Genomic DNA, 20487 nt, shown 5'->3' with positions numbered 1-20487 from the left:
TCTTTATAAAGCCCTGCACTTCAAAATCCTTCTGCGAAAAGCCAACGGTTAGCCTCGGTGCGAGAACACGCGCAGCTCATTCTCACAAGTCCCAGCCGTTCACACCCTCACTTGCAGCTTTAAAATTAGGGTCTAAGGTGCCTTGTGCTCATAGCCCAGAGTCACTACCTCTTCTCAAAGTGCCTCCTCGCACGGCCTCTGCAGAAACATTAAAGAAGCAAAATTCACAGCTGTCCCTTGTCAGAGTTCCCTGAATTCCAGGCTGATGTTGCAAGAGCTTCAGCGTTTCCATAGCACGCATTTCTTGGCCGTGGTGTGGGTCAAAGAGAGGTGTGGGACAAAGCAAAGCAGGGCTCTGGAGGCACTGCATGGAAGGAACAAGGCAGGCACGTGATCCCTCAACTACCAGCAGCACCGTGCTGAAAAAGGTGCCAGAACTAACAGCCAGTGTTGAACTGGGAGAGTGCTTCGAGAGGCCTCTACGTAGAGGGCTCCAAAGGATTTAGAAATATTTGGTTTTGTTCCTCTTTGTTACAGAAGACAAATAATTCCCCCTCCACCTTCCCCTAGGAAACAGCTGGCACTGCTGGAGATAAAAGAAGCCCGCTGGGCCTCGCTCCGATCCTACGGCAGCTCTCAGCTCCCTGCCTCAGCTGGAGGAGAGCAAATAAACTCCACGTGCTCCTGGGTTTCAGCACGCTGATGAACGCTACTCCTGGGGAGCGCGTGCCCTGTTTCAGCAGCACATTCCAGCAGCAACCAGCCTGCCGCGCTGCAAACAAGCCAAGCTCATCACCAGGCTGCCCCTCACTCTAGGAACTTCAGAGTTCAGCAGCGTAACTGAACGGAGACCTGGGGAAAAGCAGCTTCCCTCCTTGGCGTGCGTGGAAGGAAGGCGGGCAGCTGGATCCTGGCAGCTGGATCCTGGCACTCCTGCCTGGCCGTGAGCAGCAGAAGCCATCAAACTTAATAAAGCACTCCTGGCTAACATTTAATCGCTGTTGACAGAAGATAAGCAGTTTCATTTTTCACCTTTAACTCTTCCTGCCTCTATAGAAATTATCAGAAGAGCAGCAAGGGGCAGAGGCATCGCTGAAACCATTTGTCCCACTACAGGGAGTACACCAAAAGCTCCAGCTTTGCAACCGGGAGGGACGCTGACCTGAGCTGTGGCATTCCCCCTGCACCTATATAAAAGGCTCTGCCCTCCCGTGGCTTCAAATTGAACCCGGCTACAGAGGTCACGTTTGGAGAGGTTCATGGGCTCCTCAGCCAGCTCCTTTGTTCTGGGAAGTCGACCACGATCATCTCCCTTGTTAGAAATGGCTCAATCTTCAAAATAGGATTAAATAGGTGCGTCCTGGTGGAGTGGAGACTCCCGGTGCACCCAGCGCTGTTTGCTTACCCCTATTCTTTTAACAAATCCTATTTTTTTTATTTAATCCTATTTTGAAGATTGAGCCATTTCTAACACCCTGAAACAACTTTGGGGTCTTTTACGTAACGCGACTGCAATAAAAGGGTGGTGAAAGCTACTTCTGCCCTGCAATGCCTTGCCTCTTCCTTGCTCTTTAAAGCAACTCTTTTGACTGAGGGTTAATGGGGTTTGATTACTGGTTATTTTGTTTGTTTTAGCTTGAGGAATGACAGTCTCCAAAGCTTTAACGGAGTCCTCAGATTTCAGTTCCATCAGACAGCAGAATACTTTCTCCACTGCGCCTCTTTCCCTTCCGCCCTCTTCCTGCCAGAAGGCCAAGCACTGCCTGATACTAACAGCAGAATTTTAAAAACATTTCTGTTCCTAGGAGGAGTTTACTCCTTTAAATCTGCGTTGCATCCCACTGCTTTGGGCTCCTGCCCCTCAGCCCCACTTGAAATTCTAGTCTGGAGCCCAAACCGCAACAAACTTTGCCTTGCTTCTCTTCTGACCCCGTTTCTCGAGAAGAGTATTTGTGGTGGCAGCCCTGGCCCCGGCACCACCTCACTCCCTCTCTGAACCCAGCTGAAAGGAAACACCTGGACCTCCGTGTGAAGAGCAAGAGCTGCCCCTTGTGGAGTCACTCGCTGCAAGCCATGCCTCCTCGGGAGGCCGACTCCCTGAATTTCAGCTGATATTCCCAAGCCCCTTTCCAGATCAGTTCTTTCCCTTTTGCTGTTTTCTCCCAAGAACTCGCTCTGAGAGGCAGCAATGAACAACAGCAATCACTGCCCAGGCTCCAGAGCTCCTCGGTGCCAAGGACCGGCTGGCACCACGTTGCCCCTCAGCACCCTGCCCACGCTCTGCAGGGCCCGGTGCCAGCAGGGATGCTGCCCTCACGGCAGGGTGCTGGGGGAAGAGGAGAAGCCCTTGGGTTCATCTCCTGCTGCTGCAGCACGAAGGGAGCTGCTGCCCAGCTGCCCAGCCCCGGGCACACGCTCCCATCCCTCTGCACACTGTGCTGGCCTCATCCCTGCCCCTTGTGTCCCCCTCCCAGGACAGGGCCCCTGTCTCCTGCCGCTTTGGGGGGGGTTATAGGGAAGCCAGGAGACAGTGACACACGCTTAGAGGAAACCCCCAGCACTCCGAGCTGAACCTGACCTCTCTGCACTGCGACCACCCCCAAATTCCCTGTCCCCTCTACCCCCACCTTGCACCACTGCTCCTTAAAGTCCCTTACAGCCCCTTAAAGCCCTTAAGGTCCATTATAGCTCCTTAAGGTCCCTTAAAGTCCCTTACAGCCCCCTAAGGTCCCTTATAGCTCCTTACAGCCCCCTAAGGTCCCTTATAGCTCCTTACAGCCCCCTAAGGTCCCTTATAGCTCCTTGAGGTCCCTTAAAGTCCCTTACAGTCCCTTGAGGTCCCCTATAGCTCCTTCCAGCCCCTTGAGGTCCCTTCCAGCCCCTTGAGGTCCCTTCCAGCCCCAACCCCACCCCCATCCCGCAGCCCCCCCAGAGCTCCCCCGTCCCTACCGGCCCCGCAGGAGGAGCAGCGCCCGGCGGGGCAGCGCTGCGAGCCGGGCGGCGGTGGCCATGCCCATGAGGCCGGGGGCAGCGGCAGCCGGGAGCCGGGCGGTGGCAGCGGCGGCGGCGGCGGCCGGGGCTGGGGGGGGGCCGGGCCGGGCCGGGCTGGGTCGGGCGGGGGCGGTGCGCACCGGGAACCGCCTCGGTCCCGGCCGAGCCTGGCCCCGGGGGGCTGCGGAAGGGGCTGGGTTAGGGAAGGGGCCACCCTCGGCACCCCCCCGGGTGCTTTCCTGGGAGTAGGGTGGGATGGGGTGGGATGGGATGGGATGGGATGCGGGGACCCTCAGCGCTCCCTCCGGCTCGCCGCCCCCCCCCGGCGGTGCCAGCAGGGGGAGCAGATAAAGGAAGGATGGGGGAGCCCCAAGGGGAAGGCTGCGTGGCCCAGGGTGGGGGGCGTGGGTGCTGGGACCCCCCAGCCCCTGCCCATCGCCCCCCTGGCCTCCACCACCACCCCGCGCCGCAGCCCCGCTCCCTGGTGCTCCAGAGCTGGGCGGGCTATGGGGGACCCCACAGCAGCGCTGACACTTTTGGGGCACACGCGTTGTCCCCCGTGGGACAGCACCGACAGGCTTCTGGGGCACGGCGTGGCACGGTGGCAAAGCCCAGCTCGTTTTGGTGGAAGGGCTGGGGATGTTTGAAGCCTCGATGGCCTCGCAGGCAGGAGCCAAACGGCGCTGGCAGCGCGGGGCTGTTTCTCGCTCGGCCACTGACCTGTGGGGTGATCGCCGGCACTCGTTCCGCTTCTGGTCCTCCTCCCACGCTCTGCCCGGGTGGATGCGGGTTCAGCAAGCAGAGTCTGCACGGCACGCTGTGCTGTGCTGAGCACGAGAGGGCTCATGAGCAAGGGAATTGGTACTGGCCCCAGAATCAGCGTGTCTGAGGCATCAAAGCCATAAAATATGCTTGTAACACGGCCCGGTAGTGAAACGCTGACTGCCACCACATCTCCCCTCCCGGCTGGTTGGTTTTCGAAACAGACTTTGGATTTTCCCTCGTGTGCATCTTGTTCACAAAGCACAAGGAGTTTGCTCGGTGGTAGCAGTGACAGCGTTTTCTGTGGTTGGAGGAGGGGAAATCTTTGTCTTTGAAATGTGCAAAATCGGCTGCGGCTGTGCACAGGGCACTGGGCAAAGCAGTGGGAATCTCCTCCAGCCCCCGACCCCCTCTCTTTGTGTTTTTGCTGTTCCTCCACCCTTTCTCTTGCAGAGCAGGCAGATGTGCCCCTTGGTATGATTTGTCTGCCTCGTGCAGGTTTGAAGGCTTGTTAGAGACACACAGGTGTTTGCACATGTCAGTCCCGCTCAAATCAGGCGCTAGGTGAGTTTCTGTGTTTCTGGAGATGCTGTAAGGCCGCCTGACAGCCATGGCCAGAAGTCATCTCCTCCACTGCTGCAGCAAAGCCCAGTGCAGTTAGCTGTATCTGTACTGCAGGAGCATCAGCGCTGTGCTTGGTGTTGTTTAACCACAGAGGGGAAAAAAAAATACAACTGTGATCTAAAAAACCCTCACCTTAAAAACAAACAAACAGAAGTCATGCTGAGTTTCAGGCTGACCTTTCTTTCCCCACTCGGATCACGGCTACTGAGTGAAGGCCGGTTAGGTATTAAAGAATTGCACGGGAGTTAACGTGACCTTCAGGTCTGGGGACGTCCGTCTGAGATGGTCAAAGCCTGAGACTTCGAGATGGCAGCCTGGCATGTAACACTCCACATGCCACCGAGTGATAAATAATTCTAATAAAGATTTAAAAATCTGCCTGGAAGTTAATCACAATAGGTGGCACACACTCCAGGCGTTCCAGTCTCTGCAGCCCTGCACATATGAAGGTATTTTCTACACGTGCAAAAGGTCTCGCTCAGGTCCCCTCTGGAAGTTGCTGAGGCACCGGGGAGGTTCTTGCGTAAGCAGACCTCGCTTTTCTCACAGGAGGGCTCTGTAATGTCAGCTTGCCGTTGGGAGGTGCAAAAACCTGCTTTGCAAAACCTCCAGAACCTCCTGGGTGGGAGCACGTCAGCTTCAGGCAAATTTCATTACGTTTCTATGAGACGAATCCGTGTCTGCTGTTTGTGATGCCTTTGCTCGCAGACTCCTGTGATCTCAGTTCCATCTGCGCTGAGGTGAGCAGATCTCAGTGCTGGGAGAGGCCTGGAGGCAACTCAAAGCCTCACCAAGGCGCCCGAGGGGCGGATGTGCTGGAGCAGCTCTGAACAACTGTGCCCGACCGTGTACACCACAATTTGCACAGGGGCCAGCAAAGCCAAGGCTGGTACTCGCTGCAATCCCATTACTGGGTGATACCCATTTGGCTCTGTCCCCGGCTTCTTTTTTTTTGACTTTCCCAACAGCGGGGTCAGGCGAGGCAAGAGAGCACTTTGTGTAGTGCTGGAGTTCTGGATAAAGGGAGGAGTAGTAAGTGCAGAATTCCTCCTTGTAAAGAGAAACACCTTGGTGCAAAAAAATAAAAAAAAAGACACAAAAAAACGAGTGTGGCACTTGGATTATGGACACCATGAAGAGAATGAAGCGACGGCAGCCAGTGAAACAAGGCACCCAGTGCCCAGATCGCTCAGCTTGGCCACGATGTGCTGGTGAGGACGCTCCGAAGCGGCAGCAGCAGCCGGGTGCCGGTGAGGAGGGGACGCAGGAGCCCTCGGAGCCCCCCTCCGAGCCTCCGAGCAGCCGGGGGGCAGCGCTGCGGCCCCGGGGAGGAGGAGGAGGAGGAGGAGGAGGAGAGGGGGAGCCGAGCGCGGCGCTCCGGGCCGACAGAGGGCGCTGGGGACCCTCCCGGTCCCGGAGCGAGGACGTGGCCGCGGAAGTGGGTGGCGGGGAGCGGGGAGCGGCGTGGCTCGGCCTGGCCCGGCAGCTCCGCGTTGTCCCGCTCCGCACCGCTCCGCGCCGCCCCCCGGCCCCGCGCCTCCCGCAGCGCCGCCCGCGGCGGGGCCATGGCTCGGGGAGGCGGCGGTGGTGGCAAAGCGGGGAGCCTGAAGGATAAGCTCGACGGCAACGAGCTGGACCTGAGCCTGTGCGATCTGAGCGAGGTGCCCGTCAGGGAGCTGGTGAGCGGCTGGCGAGCGGGGTGGTGCCGCCTGGTGCCCCCCGGGGGCTTCGGGGAGAGCCGAGAGCCGCGGCCGGGGGTGGCCGAGCTGGCCTGCGGGTTGGTAACGTGGCCGGGAGGAGGGTTTGCGCCTCCTGGTAGGGAGAGGTTGCGAGCTGTAAGCGCAGGAATCCTGCCTTTCGGCTTTAAAGGCAGGATGCTGAGTCCCGACCCCGTAAGGAACAGCCTCGGGGAGGAAGCTGAGGGCTGGGGGGGAAGACTGCAAGAAAAGTAGCAGGGGCAGGCCGGGTTTGTATCTACCTGCGGGCCCAAGTACTTTGTTTCTCTTTCAGGCTGCACTTCCCAAGGCAACTGTATTGGATTTGTCCTGTAACAACCTCATCTCCTTGCCGGTAAGATGCTGGAGGGAGCCTTTGTGAAGATGAGGAAGGTCTGCTAGGAAATATTCAGGAGAGATAAGCAGAGATTCACTGGGAGGCTTGGAAATGGCCCTCTGCTCCTCCTGGGGTGGCTGAACGGCACTGCTGCTGATTTGGGGTTAGTACAGGTGGGCAGCTTTTACTGAGCCAGGTAGCACCTAGCGAGAGAGAAGAGGGCAACCTGAACAGAGAGGTTGCAGCAACTCCCTGCCAAAGGATCCCAGCGCGAACACAGACCGCTTTCCTTGGCAGTGGGAATTCGGTTTTCAGTTGTCCTGCTGCACATCACCACGTTCGGTTTGTGTCCTGTCTGTCCCACTGCCACCTCCCTCGCTCTTCTGAGAGATTTTCTTCCAGCTGCCCTCCTGGGCTAAGTTGAGGATTTGCAGCTTACACAAGGTGCAGCCTATCCCAGCACGTTCCCTGCTCAGGTTCCTTCGTTAAGATGCTGACCGGATTTTTCTGCTTTTTGTACCTGGCTTTTAGTCAGACTTCTGTAGTTTGATGCACCTGGTGAAACTGGACCTGAGTAAAAATCGCCTGCAACAGCTGCCTTTGGACTTTGGCCGCCTGGTCAATCTGCAGCATCTGGACCTCCTGAACAACCGTTTAGTCACCCTGCCAGTCAGCTTCGCGCAGCTCAAGGTAAAGCTGTTTGCTGGGCAGTTACGTAAAGCTTTGGGACGCGAGCCAGGGTCTTGTGATCCTTCTCAAGTTGATTTCTCTGGTAAAGCATCCATCCTGATGCCTACCCATTCCAAAATTCAGCTGTCTCTGCACCACAGCTCAGTGGAAATTATCTCCCATCTATTGAAAACACCTCTGCCTGAGCCCTCTGCTTGCCTTCCATACCTGTTTCGTTCTTATGAAGTGGCTCTTTGCTTCTGCTTTGGATCTCTTAAAGAATTTCAGGAGTGTTGTGCTGCTTGTGGTCAGCTGCTTGCTGTGTGCTCTTACAGCCTCCCCTTTGTCGTTCCTTCCTGCAGAACCTGAAGTGGCTGGATCTGAAGGACAATCCCCTGGATCCTGTTCTAGCTAAAGTAGCCGGCGACTGCCTGGACGAGAAGCAGTGTAAACAGGCTGCTGTCAGGGTAAGGAACCTGCTTGCTTTTATTCTTTTTTCCTTACTTAGCTCTGTCGGTGGAGGGCTTTTCCTCTTTTTGCTTAGCAAGCTGGGCAGCTGCTGCTGCAGCACTCTGAAATTCCTTTAGCCAGTGAGGTGCTGGTTCACTGCACTGACTTCACTGCTTCTGTGCCTAGAGAGGGAAAACACCAGGCTGAGCAGGACTCTCCTCCATCAGCAAGGAAGCAAAGGGACACTCAGACAAAATAATCCCTGTGTAGAGTACAGCAGAGTACAAAAATCTTTGGAGAAGCTCTGGGAAACTACAGGGTCATGTAAATAGTTACTGCTGGGAGTTGTGGAGCAAGAATAGTTAAAAATCTGTGCCTGCACTACTGCCTTGTGCTGCTCGTTGTAGGAATTCAGTTTGCTGAAACCAAAATTGTTCTGTGATCCTCTGTATTGGCTCGCATCATTTGCCACGTTTGCTCTTCTGACACACGGACCTGTTTCTTAACTGCAGAGGCTCATGCAGGAAGGGCTGAGCTCTCTCCAGAGCTGTACCTGCAGGGCTAAGGCAGCTGTGTGCAAACTTTGGGGCTGGTCAGACCCAGCCGAGTGTCCTCAGCTGCACTCCAGCTGTTCTATTTTGAACTGGCTATGCAGTGAGCCTTCTGCAGAGCTCTCAGGTTGTTTTCTTGGGCCTTGAAGGTACTGCAGCATATGAAAGTGATCCAGTCTGAGCAGGACCAAGAAAGACAACGGAAGCTCCAAGCAGAGAGAGGTAAGCACAAAGTCCTCACACACACCTTGCTGAATTCTGTTCTCAATCTTTAACATGTCCACATACAAATACCTGCTGGCTGGCAATCGATGTAACTGGCAGAAGTTTGTGTTTGTAACTATCAGGGAGTCCTAGGGTAGGAGAGCCAGGTGGAGAAAGATAGCCTGGGATCACTGTGCTGTTTGTTGCCTGAACAACACGATCTTGGAATGGTTTGGGTTGAAAGGAACCTCAAAGATCCACAGGCAGGGGCAATTTCCACTAGACCAGGTTGCTCAAAGCCCCGTCCAGCGTGGCCTTGAACACGTCCAGGAATGGGACACGTTAGGTCCCTAGTTGGAACGTTCTGTGGGTTGCACACAAAGTATATGAAAGAAGAGCACAGAACTTGTTTTAAGGGAAGCCTAAATCTGAGGTAACAAGATGGAAGATACATGATAAAAAACAGCAACAAAAACAAACAAGAGTCCACCACAGGGATTATTTAACTTCACAGAATCAAAGAATAGCTAAGGGTATAAGGTGCAGTCCACATGCTACAGCAGGTTGCCCAGGATCCTGTGCAGGGATTTGTTTCCTCATTCCAACTGGGAACAGATAAGCAAATAATAAGGAAGAAGGCAATGACAGCCCTTTAAATTAAGGAAAACGCTTCCTATTAATCCCCAGAAATGGAGAAGAAGCGTGAAGCTGAACAGCGAGCCAGGGAAGCTCAAGAAAGGGAACTGAGGAAGCGGGAGAAGGCAGAAGAAAAGGAACGCAGAAGACGGGAGTACGATGCCCAGAGAGCTGCAAAACAGGAGATGGAGAAGAAAACTAAAAAAGAAGCCGTGCAAACCCGAAGTAAGTAGCGTCCACAGCGAGTCCAAATAAAGACTGTGGTGTGATATTTTAATGTGTGCCTTGAGCACTGCGTAGGCAAAATAAGCCAAGGAGAATGAATAAGACCACTGCCATAGAATTGCAACATATTTTTAGTCTGCATCCTCTTTTTGATGCCAGATTTGCTTTTATGTAGCCCAGATACTGAGAGAGTAGGAATGGTGGGGAAACAGTGCAGCAGTACAGCTTGTTAGAAGCCTGACAGCTGGACAGCTGTAGCTGAGGAAGAGTGTTGCAGTATCTGGGGTGAACTGAAGAACTCTCGAGAACTTCTCTCCACTCCTTTCTTAGATGTACTGAATGTACATGGTTAAAAACAGATCTTGTGCAACACAGAGATTCTTTACTCCCCTTACCTTCATGGGCAGAAGTGAAAATCTCAAACTTCTCATGTAAGTAGGGAGGTCTTGTGCATTTATTATCGACCAGAGTTATGTGATGAGGATTCATGAGAAAAGACAACCATAGCACAGGCTAAAGCACATTACCTGAGCAGCACGTTTCTGAATGTAACCGTTACAGATATTTGACTAAATCCTCACATTCTTGATCTTGCCAATGTTCTTGTTGCAGAGCCCGCCTCCAGTTCTCGTCCTCCTCAGCTGCCCCGGCACAAGCACTCCTGGTCACGGTCAGTGCTGAGGGTCCTGCTGCTGGTGCTGCTGTGCATCCTCTGTACCTTGGCTGTCTGCAAGCTGACAGAGCTACGACATCAACCGCTGTGCATCAGCGTGAACACTCTCTATGAGGATGTTGTAGCTGCTGTGCAAAACCATAAAGCCCTGCAAAATCTGCTACACCAGAACTCGCAGCAGTGATCGTCCAGGACGGGCACTCGCTTCCTCAGCATCTCCTTCCACCATCCATGCAGCCAGAATTCCTATGGAATTGTGTTCTGATGAAACTGCTTCTAATCAGTCAGCATCGATTTGCTGGTCCACTCCACGTAGAGCAGAGTTATTGTTTGGATCATCTTTGCTGTGCATGTTTCTCAGTTGGCCTGTAAGCTCTTATTTGCCCAGATTAACTTGCTTAAATTTGTTAATACTTCTTGCCTCCAAGGAATTTTTACCTAGATTGTGAGATACAGAAAGTTGCTAATTTATAGGAGCAGGGGAAAGAAATACAAAAGCCTTACAGTTATCTAGGTAGCTATAGCTCTATAATGGAGGTGTAAGTTTTGTAACACATATCCATTTCTTGCTCTCACTTCTATTAATGCTAAAAATCAGTGATATGGCTGTATGGGGTTGATATATGTAGGCCTCCTCCGGGACCAGTTGCAAGTTTGTGGCATGGCTGTGCGTCCTTCTGTTGGAGTGAAGAAGCTGATGTACTCTTGAAAACAAGCTGAGAATTTTCAATACAACAGTTTTCGCATCAATTTGTCTCCACTGGATGTTTATGTTGCTAATGCAGAACACCCCTTGTTTTCATTGTAGTTGAGCAATTTTAGCAGTTTAAAAATAACCTCTGACTGCACGCAGTAACCGCTCGTTTTAGCCAGCTAGTGCCAGCAAAGGAGCTGCAGCTTAAGAAGGGCTTCTTGCCAGTCTGCAGACTTTTTTGTGTAACTACAGGGGGTCTGACCCTCACAGAAAGGCAGGGGATGGGTGGCAGCACTGGGTGGCGCTGTTGCCGCATCACACACGGCCTGGCAGAACTGGACTTCACCTTGGGACTGCTGCTGCAAAGGCTGGGAGGTTTGGCAGTTTGTACGTAGAGAAGAAAACTCAGCTGTACAGAGGCCTATTAATTATAAATAATCTCTGTAAGAACAAAACAGAACTTGGTCGTGTCCTCAAAGAGTTCACGAGCACTAAAACCAATTGAAGTGCAGACGTAATGGTGCGAGTGCAGGTTTCAGAATAGCCACGCTCCAAACTCCGCTGAGACGCGTGGACATCAGTCAGCAGAACGGCTCCCTCTCCGCTGCTACCTGGCCTTATTGCTGATTGCAGCACTGCACTGCCAGGAGGAGCGGCAATTACTCTGCTCCACTCTTACTGCATTGCCACGAGTAAGCCATCCATAGCATTTCGCATCAAGGTCATCACTCAAACAGTAAGCCCTCAGCTTTCCATAGGCCAGCGATAAGTTCTCTCACAACCTTGCAAAAGAAAGCAACAGCATCCATTTAAGCTAAAGGGAAGGAAAGGCTGCCAATCTCTCTAGCTTAGCAGTACGTATGTTTTCCAAGCTTCCTCGAAATAGCTTTGGTATTTAACTCACTATAGTCTTTAAAAGATCCTTGCTTACTACCTGGAAACGTTCAGAAACATTGCAAACAGCACTCAAAGCAACATTCCCCCTCTGCATCTGGCAGGAATCTGCTGCTCTGCTATCTAAGAGAGAGCACTGCTTATGATAACAATTGCAAAGCTATAAAGATTTATCAGTTCAGGTCAGAAGTATGCTTCTGGCTGCACAAAGGTACCTGCTGAGTGTGTGAAGCTGTCATCGCTCAGGGTTTTTTAATTTGAAAAACGTTCCCCCCTTCCAAAGGGTGACTTCCACGCTTTGGACACACACGAATTCACACTCGGCTCTCATCTCACTAAGTGCCTCTGGAGCACAAGACCTCAACCGTCCTTGGGTGCACATCAGTGCTGATGGCTTCATGGCCAGGCAAGCGTGGTCCCCAATCTAATTAAAAGCAAGCTTTTTTTCTGCCAACTGTTTAGACCTCATAATTCCAACACATGTAATCAGATTTCACGACCCTCTATAGATTAAGCTGTCTGGAGACTGCATCAGGGCAGCCTAAATTTAAATCCGAAAATTAGTCTTACTCATTCCCATCTGCCACAGCGGAAAACTGAAAAAGTCTGTTTTGTGAGGTAAATTTTTCCCCCTCACTAGAGCAGGTGCTGCGGCAGCACCATACTGCTTTCAGTCGTGTTTTTCACACTAAAGAGAATAAAACTACTTGCAGTTTAGGACACCAGCAGCAAACACTCCTTTCAACAGGAGACATACCACAGTCACAGACTGGCTTGAGATGGGAAGGGACCTCTGGGGGTCATCTGGTCACACCTGACTACTGTCAAGACAGCACGTTAAGAAGCAACGAAAAGCATCGTACAAAATGATTTATTTCCTAGGAAGAGCTCTTGATAAATAGAAAGGCGCCATCAGTGCAGTAAGCATGTCCATCGCACGCTGTTATAGAAAACATTCACCGTCTGTGTGTGAACCCCAGCCATTCCGCATGGTTATCCAAATTTCTTCCACCATGATAAAAGACTGTACGTGGTTAAAATCTTTAAACTACCAGCGATGACCCCACGTGTTACCTAAGCACGTCTTCCCAGAAGGGAGCAGAATATTTAAACCAGGGAAACCACAAAATCCTTCTTCACTTGGGCTACCCGGTGGCATCCAGGTAGAGATCAGGGTTGTGAGAAGTCATCTGCAGATAGATCCGCCTGGAAAGTTCGGGTCCGATCCGGCGGGAGGTGGCTGTCACACCTTCACCGCGCCGCACAAGGATATTAGCCAGCAAGTTCTCCCGCTCCTGCTCTGAGGAGCATCTACTATAGGCCTACAAGCAACACAAAGGAACCATGGCATCAACCATTTGCAGCCAGTGCTCAAAGAAAATTAAAAAAAAAAATCCCAGCTATGCACCTGTGACAGCTCTACGCCTTCATTTTTCAGCTGGTGCCCCTCCAGATCTCACTTGGGTGGGTACCAAGGAGTCGGCTCCTTCACTACCTTACTAAACAGCTCATACAGAATCACTGTTATCAAAATTGTTATCAATTAAAGGATTCCTTCCGCCTTTGCAGTAGTTGGCTGTCTGCACACAGGCCTCAGGGTTCCTGAGGCAGCCTTACCTGGTCCAGAAGCTGAGGAGAAGGGTATGCAGTCACAACAGCCTCGGCCATTTCCAGGCTGACCCGGTTAAACTGCTGTATCTGCCTTTTCCAGACTTCAAAGAGGCCCTTTCCAGAGGGATCCACCTTCACGCCTCTGCACCACTTGTTCTCTAAGTAGAAAGAGAACCCCGTCTTCTCCTGCTGTCGCCTACAGACAAGGGATGGAAATGCAAATGAAGCCACGGAAAAAAGAAAAAAAAAAAAATCAATTCCTGTATCTGTTACCACATCGACAGAGAGAGAGCGCATCTCTTCTCGTGCCAAGCTATTACAGACACCACTGGCATCAAATGATAGAAATGTGACCCTGTTTTGCCTACACGCATTACCTAGTTCTTAGTCTAAGGCCCAGATTTCCTGTTGAAAAAGAACCAATCCTGTAGCAGGGAGCAATTCTGCCAGAAGCCAACACGCACACAAAGTGGTAAACAAGAATTCACTTTTTGACTGCCAGGGATAATCAAACTCTTTTAGTTGTCATTTTTAAAGACATCTCTTTTCATGGCTGAGATGTAATTTACAGCAGCTGCTGTGATAGGAATGCTAAGGCTGTGCGAGACTACACAAGAAGGTTTTCTTCGCTCTCACCATGTAGCGCGTTGCTGCCTTTCTTTATCAGCTGAACATTTAAATGGTGCGTTCTCGATAACGTCTCTCCTGGTTACATATGGAGGAAAGGCTCGTACTGTGAGTTCAGCCCTACTCACATCCCCTTCCCACTCTTAAAATCAGACTGAGATCAAGACCTTTGCTTGATGCCAAGAGACTATAACTCGAAATCAGGGTCTGTCCTCACCCCTGCTGCTCCCTCCCAGGAATCCTGAGAGCAAAGCCTTTCCAAAGAAGATAGGCCCACGCCTCATCTCTTTACTCACTTGTACGGTGCTTCAGCTACAGCTTTTGAGAACATCGTGGCAAACTCTCCAACCTCCTCCCAGCTCGCAAAAAAAGTGACTGGGACTTGTGTGCACAGCTGCAAATCCACTAAGGCCTGTGAACATCATTGGAAACAGCAATGGAACAATTCACCTTCTAACCTCAAACCCCACGCCTGTCTGGAAAAAAAAAAAAACAAAAAAAAAAACCAACAAACAAAACCAAAACAACACAAAAATAAAACGAGACATAATTCTTGCTCTAAGTCACAACCACCCACTCCCTCCCCATTTTGGAAACTGCTCAAGGCACAGACGTATTCAGGGATGCTTTGACTCCTTAATAGCAGCCGAGTGCCATCCAGCTGACATCGCCCTTTGGTGGAAGGCTCCCGTTACATGCAGGCCACCAGGGCAGCAATGATGGGCTTTACCAGTGGGCCACGAAGTGTGAGAGATGCTAACCAAGATTCACATTTTCCTGCCCAAAATTAAGGTGAATGAAACCTGGTGGACCAGGGGAGAGCGGGTTTGTATCTGAGTGGCGGGGAATTGAACACAAAGAGCTCCGTCCACAGCACATAAACTAGTGAAAGCTGAAGGTCCCTGTCCAGGAAAGTGTGTGATCGGGTCAAATGTTCCAGGGGTGGCAGACAGCAGAGACAACAGCTGCCTACCTGTTCTCAAGGTACTCACTCACTTCTTCCACATCCAGCCTGGTTATCTCCAGGCCAGAATCCTGAACTTCCTTTCTCCTCTGCTCGTCTCCTTCATTTCTGTGCGCTGTTGCCTTTTGCAGTCTCTTTTTTGACTGAGCTCTGAGACATCTAAGAAAACAAAGATAAGATTGGAAATTCCCTTCAGCAGAAGCAGCAGGACCAGGCTGCTGTGGAGTGTGAGACCACTTAGTACCAACAACCCTTACTGAGGGACCCTGAATTTTAAGGAAAACATCAAGGACCATCAAATCCAAGAGCATTATATCTGATTAACAAAATTCCTCAGCAGCAGTTCTTTGAAAACTAGAAAAGCACACCAAGGAGGTATTTGGGACTTTTTTTTGCCATCCTTATGTACTTCCCCGGCTATTTGCCCTTGGTCACTGCGGTGACAGACTCAGTGGAGCTTCGCTTCTGTTCCTACACAAAAAATAGTGGAGTACTTCTGGGTAGGAACACTAGTTACGCTCCAGTCTTTGCTAGAAAGAGTTAGTGTAAACATCTGTGGCATTCTGCAAGGCCAGAGACACGGCAGAAACATTTGGAGGGAAAAAAGTCTCACCTGAAATACTTTTCTACTTCAACTACTGTCATTGCCAAAGTTTTCCCAGGCATTTTCTTCAAAACCTGAGCTACAAAGCTCTGCAAGGTCTCCTTCTGTCCTTCTGCACAGCCCTGGGCCTCCTGCAAAGATCAATAGAACCATACTGAGTTACGCAGGCGATCCCAGGAACCTAGGGCTCCAATTCTGCAGATGGAAAGGTCTGCTCATGGGGCTCTTTGGGGACAAACAGACAATACTTGAGGTAGTAATAAGCTATGGCAGAAAACAAACCAACCGACCAAACCAACCCACAACATACTTGACCTGGAATATCTATTAGGACAACGTTATCTCTTTAAAAATCTGTGAAAAACAGTACCTAGCAAAGAAAGCTCGTCAAAATTCTGCATTATACAGCCCCGATGTGTTTGATCAAGTATGGGCTTCTAAAAACAAGACTTATGGTCTACTGGAACCACGGTTTTCATCCCACATCAAAACCATCCCATGAAAAGGCAATGACAAGTATCACCTCTCAGCAAGGCACGTTCAGTGAGCACAACAGTCCTAAGCAGCCTTACTTGCTTGTAGCCGCGAACCATGGACAAAAACTCCTCCAAGCGAAGCAGAACCAGGACGTTTGGCTCTTCTGTCCACTCGTCACCATCTTCAGTCTGCCAAATACAAAACCAAACAGCCAGAGCATCACTCTGTTTGTAACTCAAACTCACTCAAACTGGCACCCCCACTCAGAGCTCTGAGACAGGGAGAAGTTTGGAGGATGCTCACGTGGGTAACACGGAAATTAAAGGGCAAGCACATCGAGGTTCTGTCCTCGCACCTGAGGTATCACAGCCTTTCTCCTCCAGGTGATGCTGCAGGGAACAGCCTGCCTCTCAACCACACAGGAATAGTTTGCAGACTGCAAGGCAGCAAGGACCTGTGCACCACCTTCTACCTGTAAAATAGCTGAAATTGATACGTGGGTCAGGCTTCCACGGCAAGAGCCAACTGCCAGCACAAGGCAGGGGAGGGGCAGGCAGCCGGGAGAAGCACCTGGATCCAGCACCACCGTTATGTATTTCTGGCACTCCCCCGGCCGCTGAGCTTTCAGTATCTTGGCAAGGGTCTTCTTCCTTTCCTTCTCCTGCTCCTGCTCCCTCTTCCGCGCTTCTCGTTCCTTTCTCCTCTGCCACGCAGCCTGGCACATCGCCTCCCTCTCCTTCTGGCTGTATTTTCTCCTTTTCGGAACCGGGGAAGTTTCTGCGCTGCCTCCGCTCGGCGGGGATCCGCCGGGCCGGGCCTCGGGCTCTGTCAGAGCAGCTTCTGGCAGGCCGGGAGCCGCCCCCTCCGCCCCTCCGGCACCGTTTGCGCCTCCCCAAGGCCTGACTTCAGCCCCCAGCACCCCGCCCGTGCCGGTCTCCCCGCCGCCAACCGCCGGCCGCTGCCCGCTCCCACACGGCCCCTCCCCGAGGGCCGCGCTCCCCTCCGCCGAGGGACGGCCGCGGGGCAGCCTCCTCTTCACCCGCTCGGCCAGAGGAACCACCTCGGGCTCGCTGTCGCTGCTCAGCACCACAACGGCGCTTCCCCAGGCGGGGGAAGGCGGCGACCCCGGCCGCGGGGACGGCCCTGACGGCGGCGACCGCCCCTCAGCGCCCCCCGCGGCCGCCGCCATTTTGTCTCCCCTCAGGAGAGGCAGCGGGAGGGCGGGCGGGCGTTTGCCGCGCTGAGCGCCGATTGGCCCGAGCCCTCGCGCACGCCGCGCGTGCTGGGCGCTGATTGGTCCGCGGAAGAGCGTTCGCGAGCGCTCCGGCCAACCGCCGCTCGCCGCGCCGGAAGAGGAGGGGAGGCGGCGCCGGGAAGATGGCGGCGCTGAGGCGGCTGTGTGAGTGAGGGGCGGCAGGGCCCGGGGGGGGCGGGCTGGAGCGCGACGCTTCCTTTTTATTCACAAAACAACTAAAACTCACGCAAAATGTAACCCCGGCACCGGCCGTTTGGGTTTTGTGTGTCTTCTGGTACAGTCAGCTGGGCGGTAGGGTAGAACTGGGGTGTGTTTGCCTCTGCCACTCCCCTTCCCCTGCCTGCTGCCAGGGCCCAGAGCCCGGCCTTGGCGTAACAAACACCCGGCGCTTTAAATTAACGTTATTCACAGAACGGCTTCCCTTTTTCTCTACAAGATTTCTAGCTCGCTGACCATCTGTGGTAGCTTAAGACTAAAAGAATCCGGGGGTTTTCTCAGAGGGAGGAAAGGAGCGCGTTTTGTGGTGTGACGGGCACCGTCCTGCTCTTACCTGCTGCTTGTGGGGTTGAAAAGAGTTCAAAAAAAAAAAAAAAAGTTTGAAAAGTTTGGAGAATTTGGATTTGCCAGCTAACTGCATGAAAGGAGGAACTGCTGAGATCCTTCCAAAAAAAAACCTAATTATGTCACAGACATGTTCTACAAAGAATTTCACCTGAGGGTGAACAAAACCAGAGCGTCAGCCTTCCTGATAACAAAACCACAGTGTTTTCTGTCAGTGCCCTTTTTTTCCCCAAATGAGTAAGTTTGTGGTGTGAGCGATGCTGTGTTTCCAGACACAACCTCTGACTGTAACAACTGACTTCTGCTTGACTTGTCCTGGTTGTAACTCAAGGATTGGCACAAAATGCTGACCCTGTTACCTTCAGGGTAACAGTTCTGGATGTGTTTACACATTGTTCTGAATTGGAGTCTCTTCACTTACAAGATTACAAAATATTTACTTACTAACTAAATAAATGCCATTCAGCTGAGGGTGAAACTGAAACAGAGCTCACAGTTTGTTTTTTCTTGAAGCAATGGAAGGCCAATTTGTAGCAGCTTGTGATTTCTGTAGCACGTTTTACAAGGCCTTTACGAGATGTGATTTTGTTTATGTCCTGATCATTTTATTCTTGTCTGGGTAGCCGCAGAACTTGAGACGTCATCTCTTTGCAGAAGATTTAGTCCAGGGTGGTCTAACTATGATTTATCTTGGAAGTAACATTTTTTTTTGTTGTTGTTTTTTTCCTCTGGGCTTTTGTTTGCCTTTAGTTTTAAAAACTATAAACTGATATCCTTTAAATCTGAAAAAGGCATGTGCATTCATTTTTTCAGCTATTTTTGTTGTTCTTGCTCCAAATCTAGTTCTGAGTGTTCCGCAAACAAGCCTGGCTGCTGTCCGATGTGCTTCTAAGAAATCTGGGGGCAGCTCAAAAAACCTGGGTGGCCGCAGCCCTGGGAAGCGCTACGGAGTCAAGAAAGTGGAAGGTAGGCCAGGCAGATACTCTGCCCTTACGCGTGTTTCGTGGCATCCTTCACGGGTCAGCCCCTGGCAGGGGCGGTAATTGCAGAGTAGGAGGCGGCTGAGGCGCTCTTCCAGCAGAGAGGAGAGAGGAGGCTCAGCGAAACCTCCTGATCCGGGGTGGGCAGCAGGAGGGCAGCGTGAGTCAGCCTTCCTCCCCGATGGGCCCACGAGCAGGCAGCCAAAATTGGCTCCAGAAAACGTGCTTTGCTTCTCCGGAGAGGCTGGGAGGAGGGCGTGCTGTGGGACACCGAAGAACTGAAGTGCGTTTTCGCCCCATGCTGGGTTGAGAAGCGTGTTTACAAAAGGGAGAACCATGACGCACAGCTGAAGCCAAAGTACAGATCCTTGCAGCTAAGTGCTTAATAATTAGTGAGTTTGCTAATGAAAACATATCAGCATTACAGGTAATAAAACTAATGCCTTCAGCAAACAGAAAATGCCTTGTACCCCAGGAGCAATCTTTTCAAGGACTAGAATTGCTTTTTTCCGCTGTATATCAGTTGCCCTCTGCTTCACCCCAACAGCATTTTTGTTTGGATGCTTTCAGCGTTTGAAGTCATTTTTTCCATAGAAAATTTCCACAGAAAGCTGTTTGTTTTTTTTTTTTTTTAAGTCCTGGAGCCATTAGTTTTCCGCTAGCGTCAGGGCTCTCGGGGAGCTCCATTTCTCCACAGGCTGACTCTGTTGTTCTGTTGCAGGCGCGTTTGTGCACGCAGGCAACGTTTTGGCTACGCAGCGATTGATACGCTGGCATCCAGGGGCTTATGTAAGTTACTTTTCCTTTCCTTGGTACTCAGAACAGCAGCCCAGAACAGCCCACCTCACTGTTCCCTCTCTCTCAAGCTGTTTTTTTTAATTATCGTTTCTATTATTATTTCTTTTTTATAATCCTGAAATTGGGTTTCATTATTTGGTATTTCTTAGTCACAACCTGCATGAAATCAGAGCTGTGCCCACCTGATTTAGGAACAGACTGAGGGTTGGAGGGTTGGGTTCTTATACTTTAGGGTGGAATCAGCATCTCGTAACGAGCTCACACTGCTTGCTGCAAGCGGCGTTGTTTTCTTCCATTTTAAAAAACGAAGCAGCGGATGCTGCTGAAGCCAAGATACAAAGCAAGGCGGGCAGATGATCAGATCTGCTTCAGCAGCGACCTCCAGCCTTTCCCTCCTGATGCTGTGCCGGTCCTTTTGCAGGTGGGGATGGGCCGTAACAAGACGCTCTACGCCCTGGAGGACGGGATCGTGCGGTACACCAAGGAGGTGTACGTGCCTCCACCCCGCAGCAGCGAGAGCAGGGAGGTGATCTGTCGCCTGCCCAAAGGCGCCATTCTTTATAAAACCTTCATCAGTGTTATCCCCACGGCAGAAGTGGGGAGCTTTAAGCTGGTCACCATGCTCTGAGGCCCCTGATCCGTGTGGGGATGGACGGGAAGGAGCGGCTGGGGCAGACCCTGGGCTGCCTGCTGAGGAGGACGAGAGTGTTCCAGCTCTGAGGACACCCGTTCGTGCCTTTGCTCTCTTGCTCCCAAAGCACACGGGGTTGGAGTTCAGGCACTGGAGAGATCTGCTGGGTTTTGTTAGAGTGCTCAATAAATGCATTGGAGTTCTTGTGGCTCTTGCCTGTTTGTAGGGCGTTACCTGTGTTCGTTCAGTACGTGGAGCTGCCTTCCCCTGGAGAACCCCTTCTGTTGTTCCACTGAGTACTTCACTCCAGAATTAGCTTTATGACAATACTTGTCCTATTAATAATTCCCTCATATTCCCTCAGTAATAATTTTTACTCGTTTTAGGCACTGCTGCTGTATTTGTATCATAGCTCAGCACACTGCAGGAGAGGACAGGTCCTTTTCCAGCTGCACCTAACTGCACCCCAGGGAGCTAGATTTTTGCTAAATGTCTAACCCACCTCACTGATTACCTCAAATAGCTGGGAGCATTCCTTTTTCTAACTATGCCAG

At 51.8% G+C, this 20487-nt stretch overlaps 4 protein-coding genes across 5 annotated transcripts in view; 2 read left to right on the top strand and 2 right to left on the bottom strand.

The window, feature by feature from the left end:
• Positions 1 to 3071, bottom strand: part of ACSF2 (acyl-CoA synthetase family member 2) — a 38846-nt gene extending 35775 nt beyond the window's left edge. For both annotated transcript variants that reach the window (XM_084298423.1, XM_084298424.1), the window contains exon 1: positions 2950 to 3071. In XM_084298423.1, the coding sequence (XP_084154549.1) occupies positions 2950 to 3017 (68 nt within the window). In that variant the 5' untranslated portion in view covers positions 3018 to 3071. The remainder of the gene's footprint in view (positions 1 to 2949) is intronic.
• A 2708-nt stretch (positions 3072 to 5779) lies between these two features.
• Positions 5780 to 10587, top strand: LRRC59 (leucine rich repeat containing 59). Its single transcript, XM_084298694.1, has 7 exons — positions 5780 to 6056; positions 6388 to 6447; positions 6961 to 7119; positions 7461 to 7565; positions 8249 to 8321; positions 8991 to 9164; positions 9777 to 10587. The coding sequence occupies exons 1-7, from the start codon at positions 5943 to 5945 to the stop codon at positions 10019 to 10021; spliced, it is 930 nt and encodes a 309-aa protein (XP_084154820.1). The 5' UTR covers positions 5780 to 5942; the 3' UTR covers positions 10022 to 10587.
• A 1693-nt stretch (positions 10588 to 12280) lies between these two features.
• Positions 12281 to 16897, bottom strand: EME1 (essential meiotic structure-specific endonuclease 1; the record flags this gene model as incomplete). Its single annotated transcript, XM_084298217.1, has 8 exons — positions 12281 to 12747; positions 13043 to 13232; positions 13960 to 14075; positions 14660 to 14786; positions 15241 to 15362; positions 15804 to 15896; positions 16064 to 16191; positions 16279 to 16897. 8 exons carry the CDS (start codon positions 16895 to 16897, stop codon positions 12571 to 12573), a joined length of 1572 nt encoding a protein of 523 aa, XP_084154343.1. The 3' UTR covers positions 12281 to 12570.
• Positions 16898 to 16971: 74 nt separating this feature from the next.
• MRPL27 (mitochondrial ribosomal protein L27) lies at positions 16972 to 20141 on the top strand. The gene is made up of 4 exons (XM_084298287.1): positions 16972 to 17107; positions 18368 to 18490; positions 19226 to 19293; positions 19724 to 20141. Exons 1-4 carry the CDS (start codon positions 17086 to 17088, stop codon positions 19928 to 19930), a joined length of 420 nt encoding a protein of 139 aa, XP_084154413.1. The 5' UTR covers positions 16972 to 17085; the 3' UTR covers positions 19931 to 20141.
• Positions 20142 to 20487: the final 346 nt, after the last annotated feature.

This window comes from Netta rufina (assembly GCF_964035555.1).
Source record: "Netta rufina genome assembly, chromosome: 19".
Classification (NCBI taxonomy): Eukaryota; Metazoa; Chordata; class Aves; order Anseriformes; family Anatidae; genus Netta; species Netta rufina.
The sequence above is the reverse complement of the archived record's forward strand: the minus strand, read 5'-3'. Positions and strand labels throughout refer to the sequence as shown.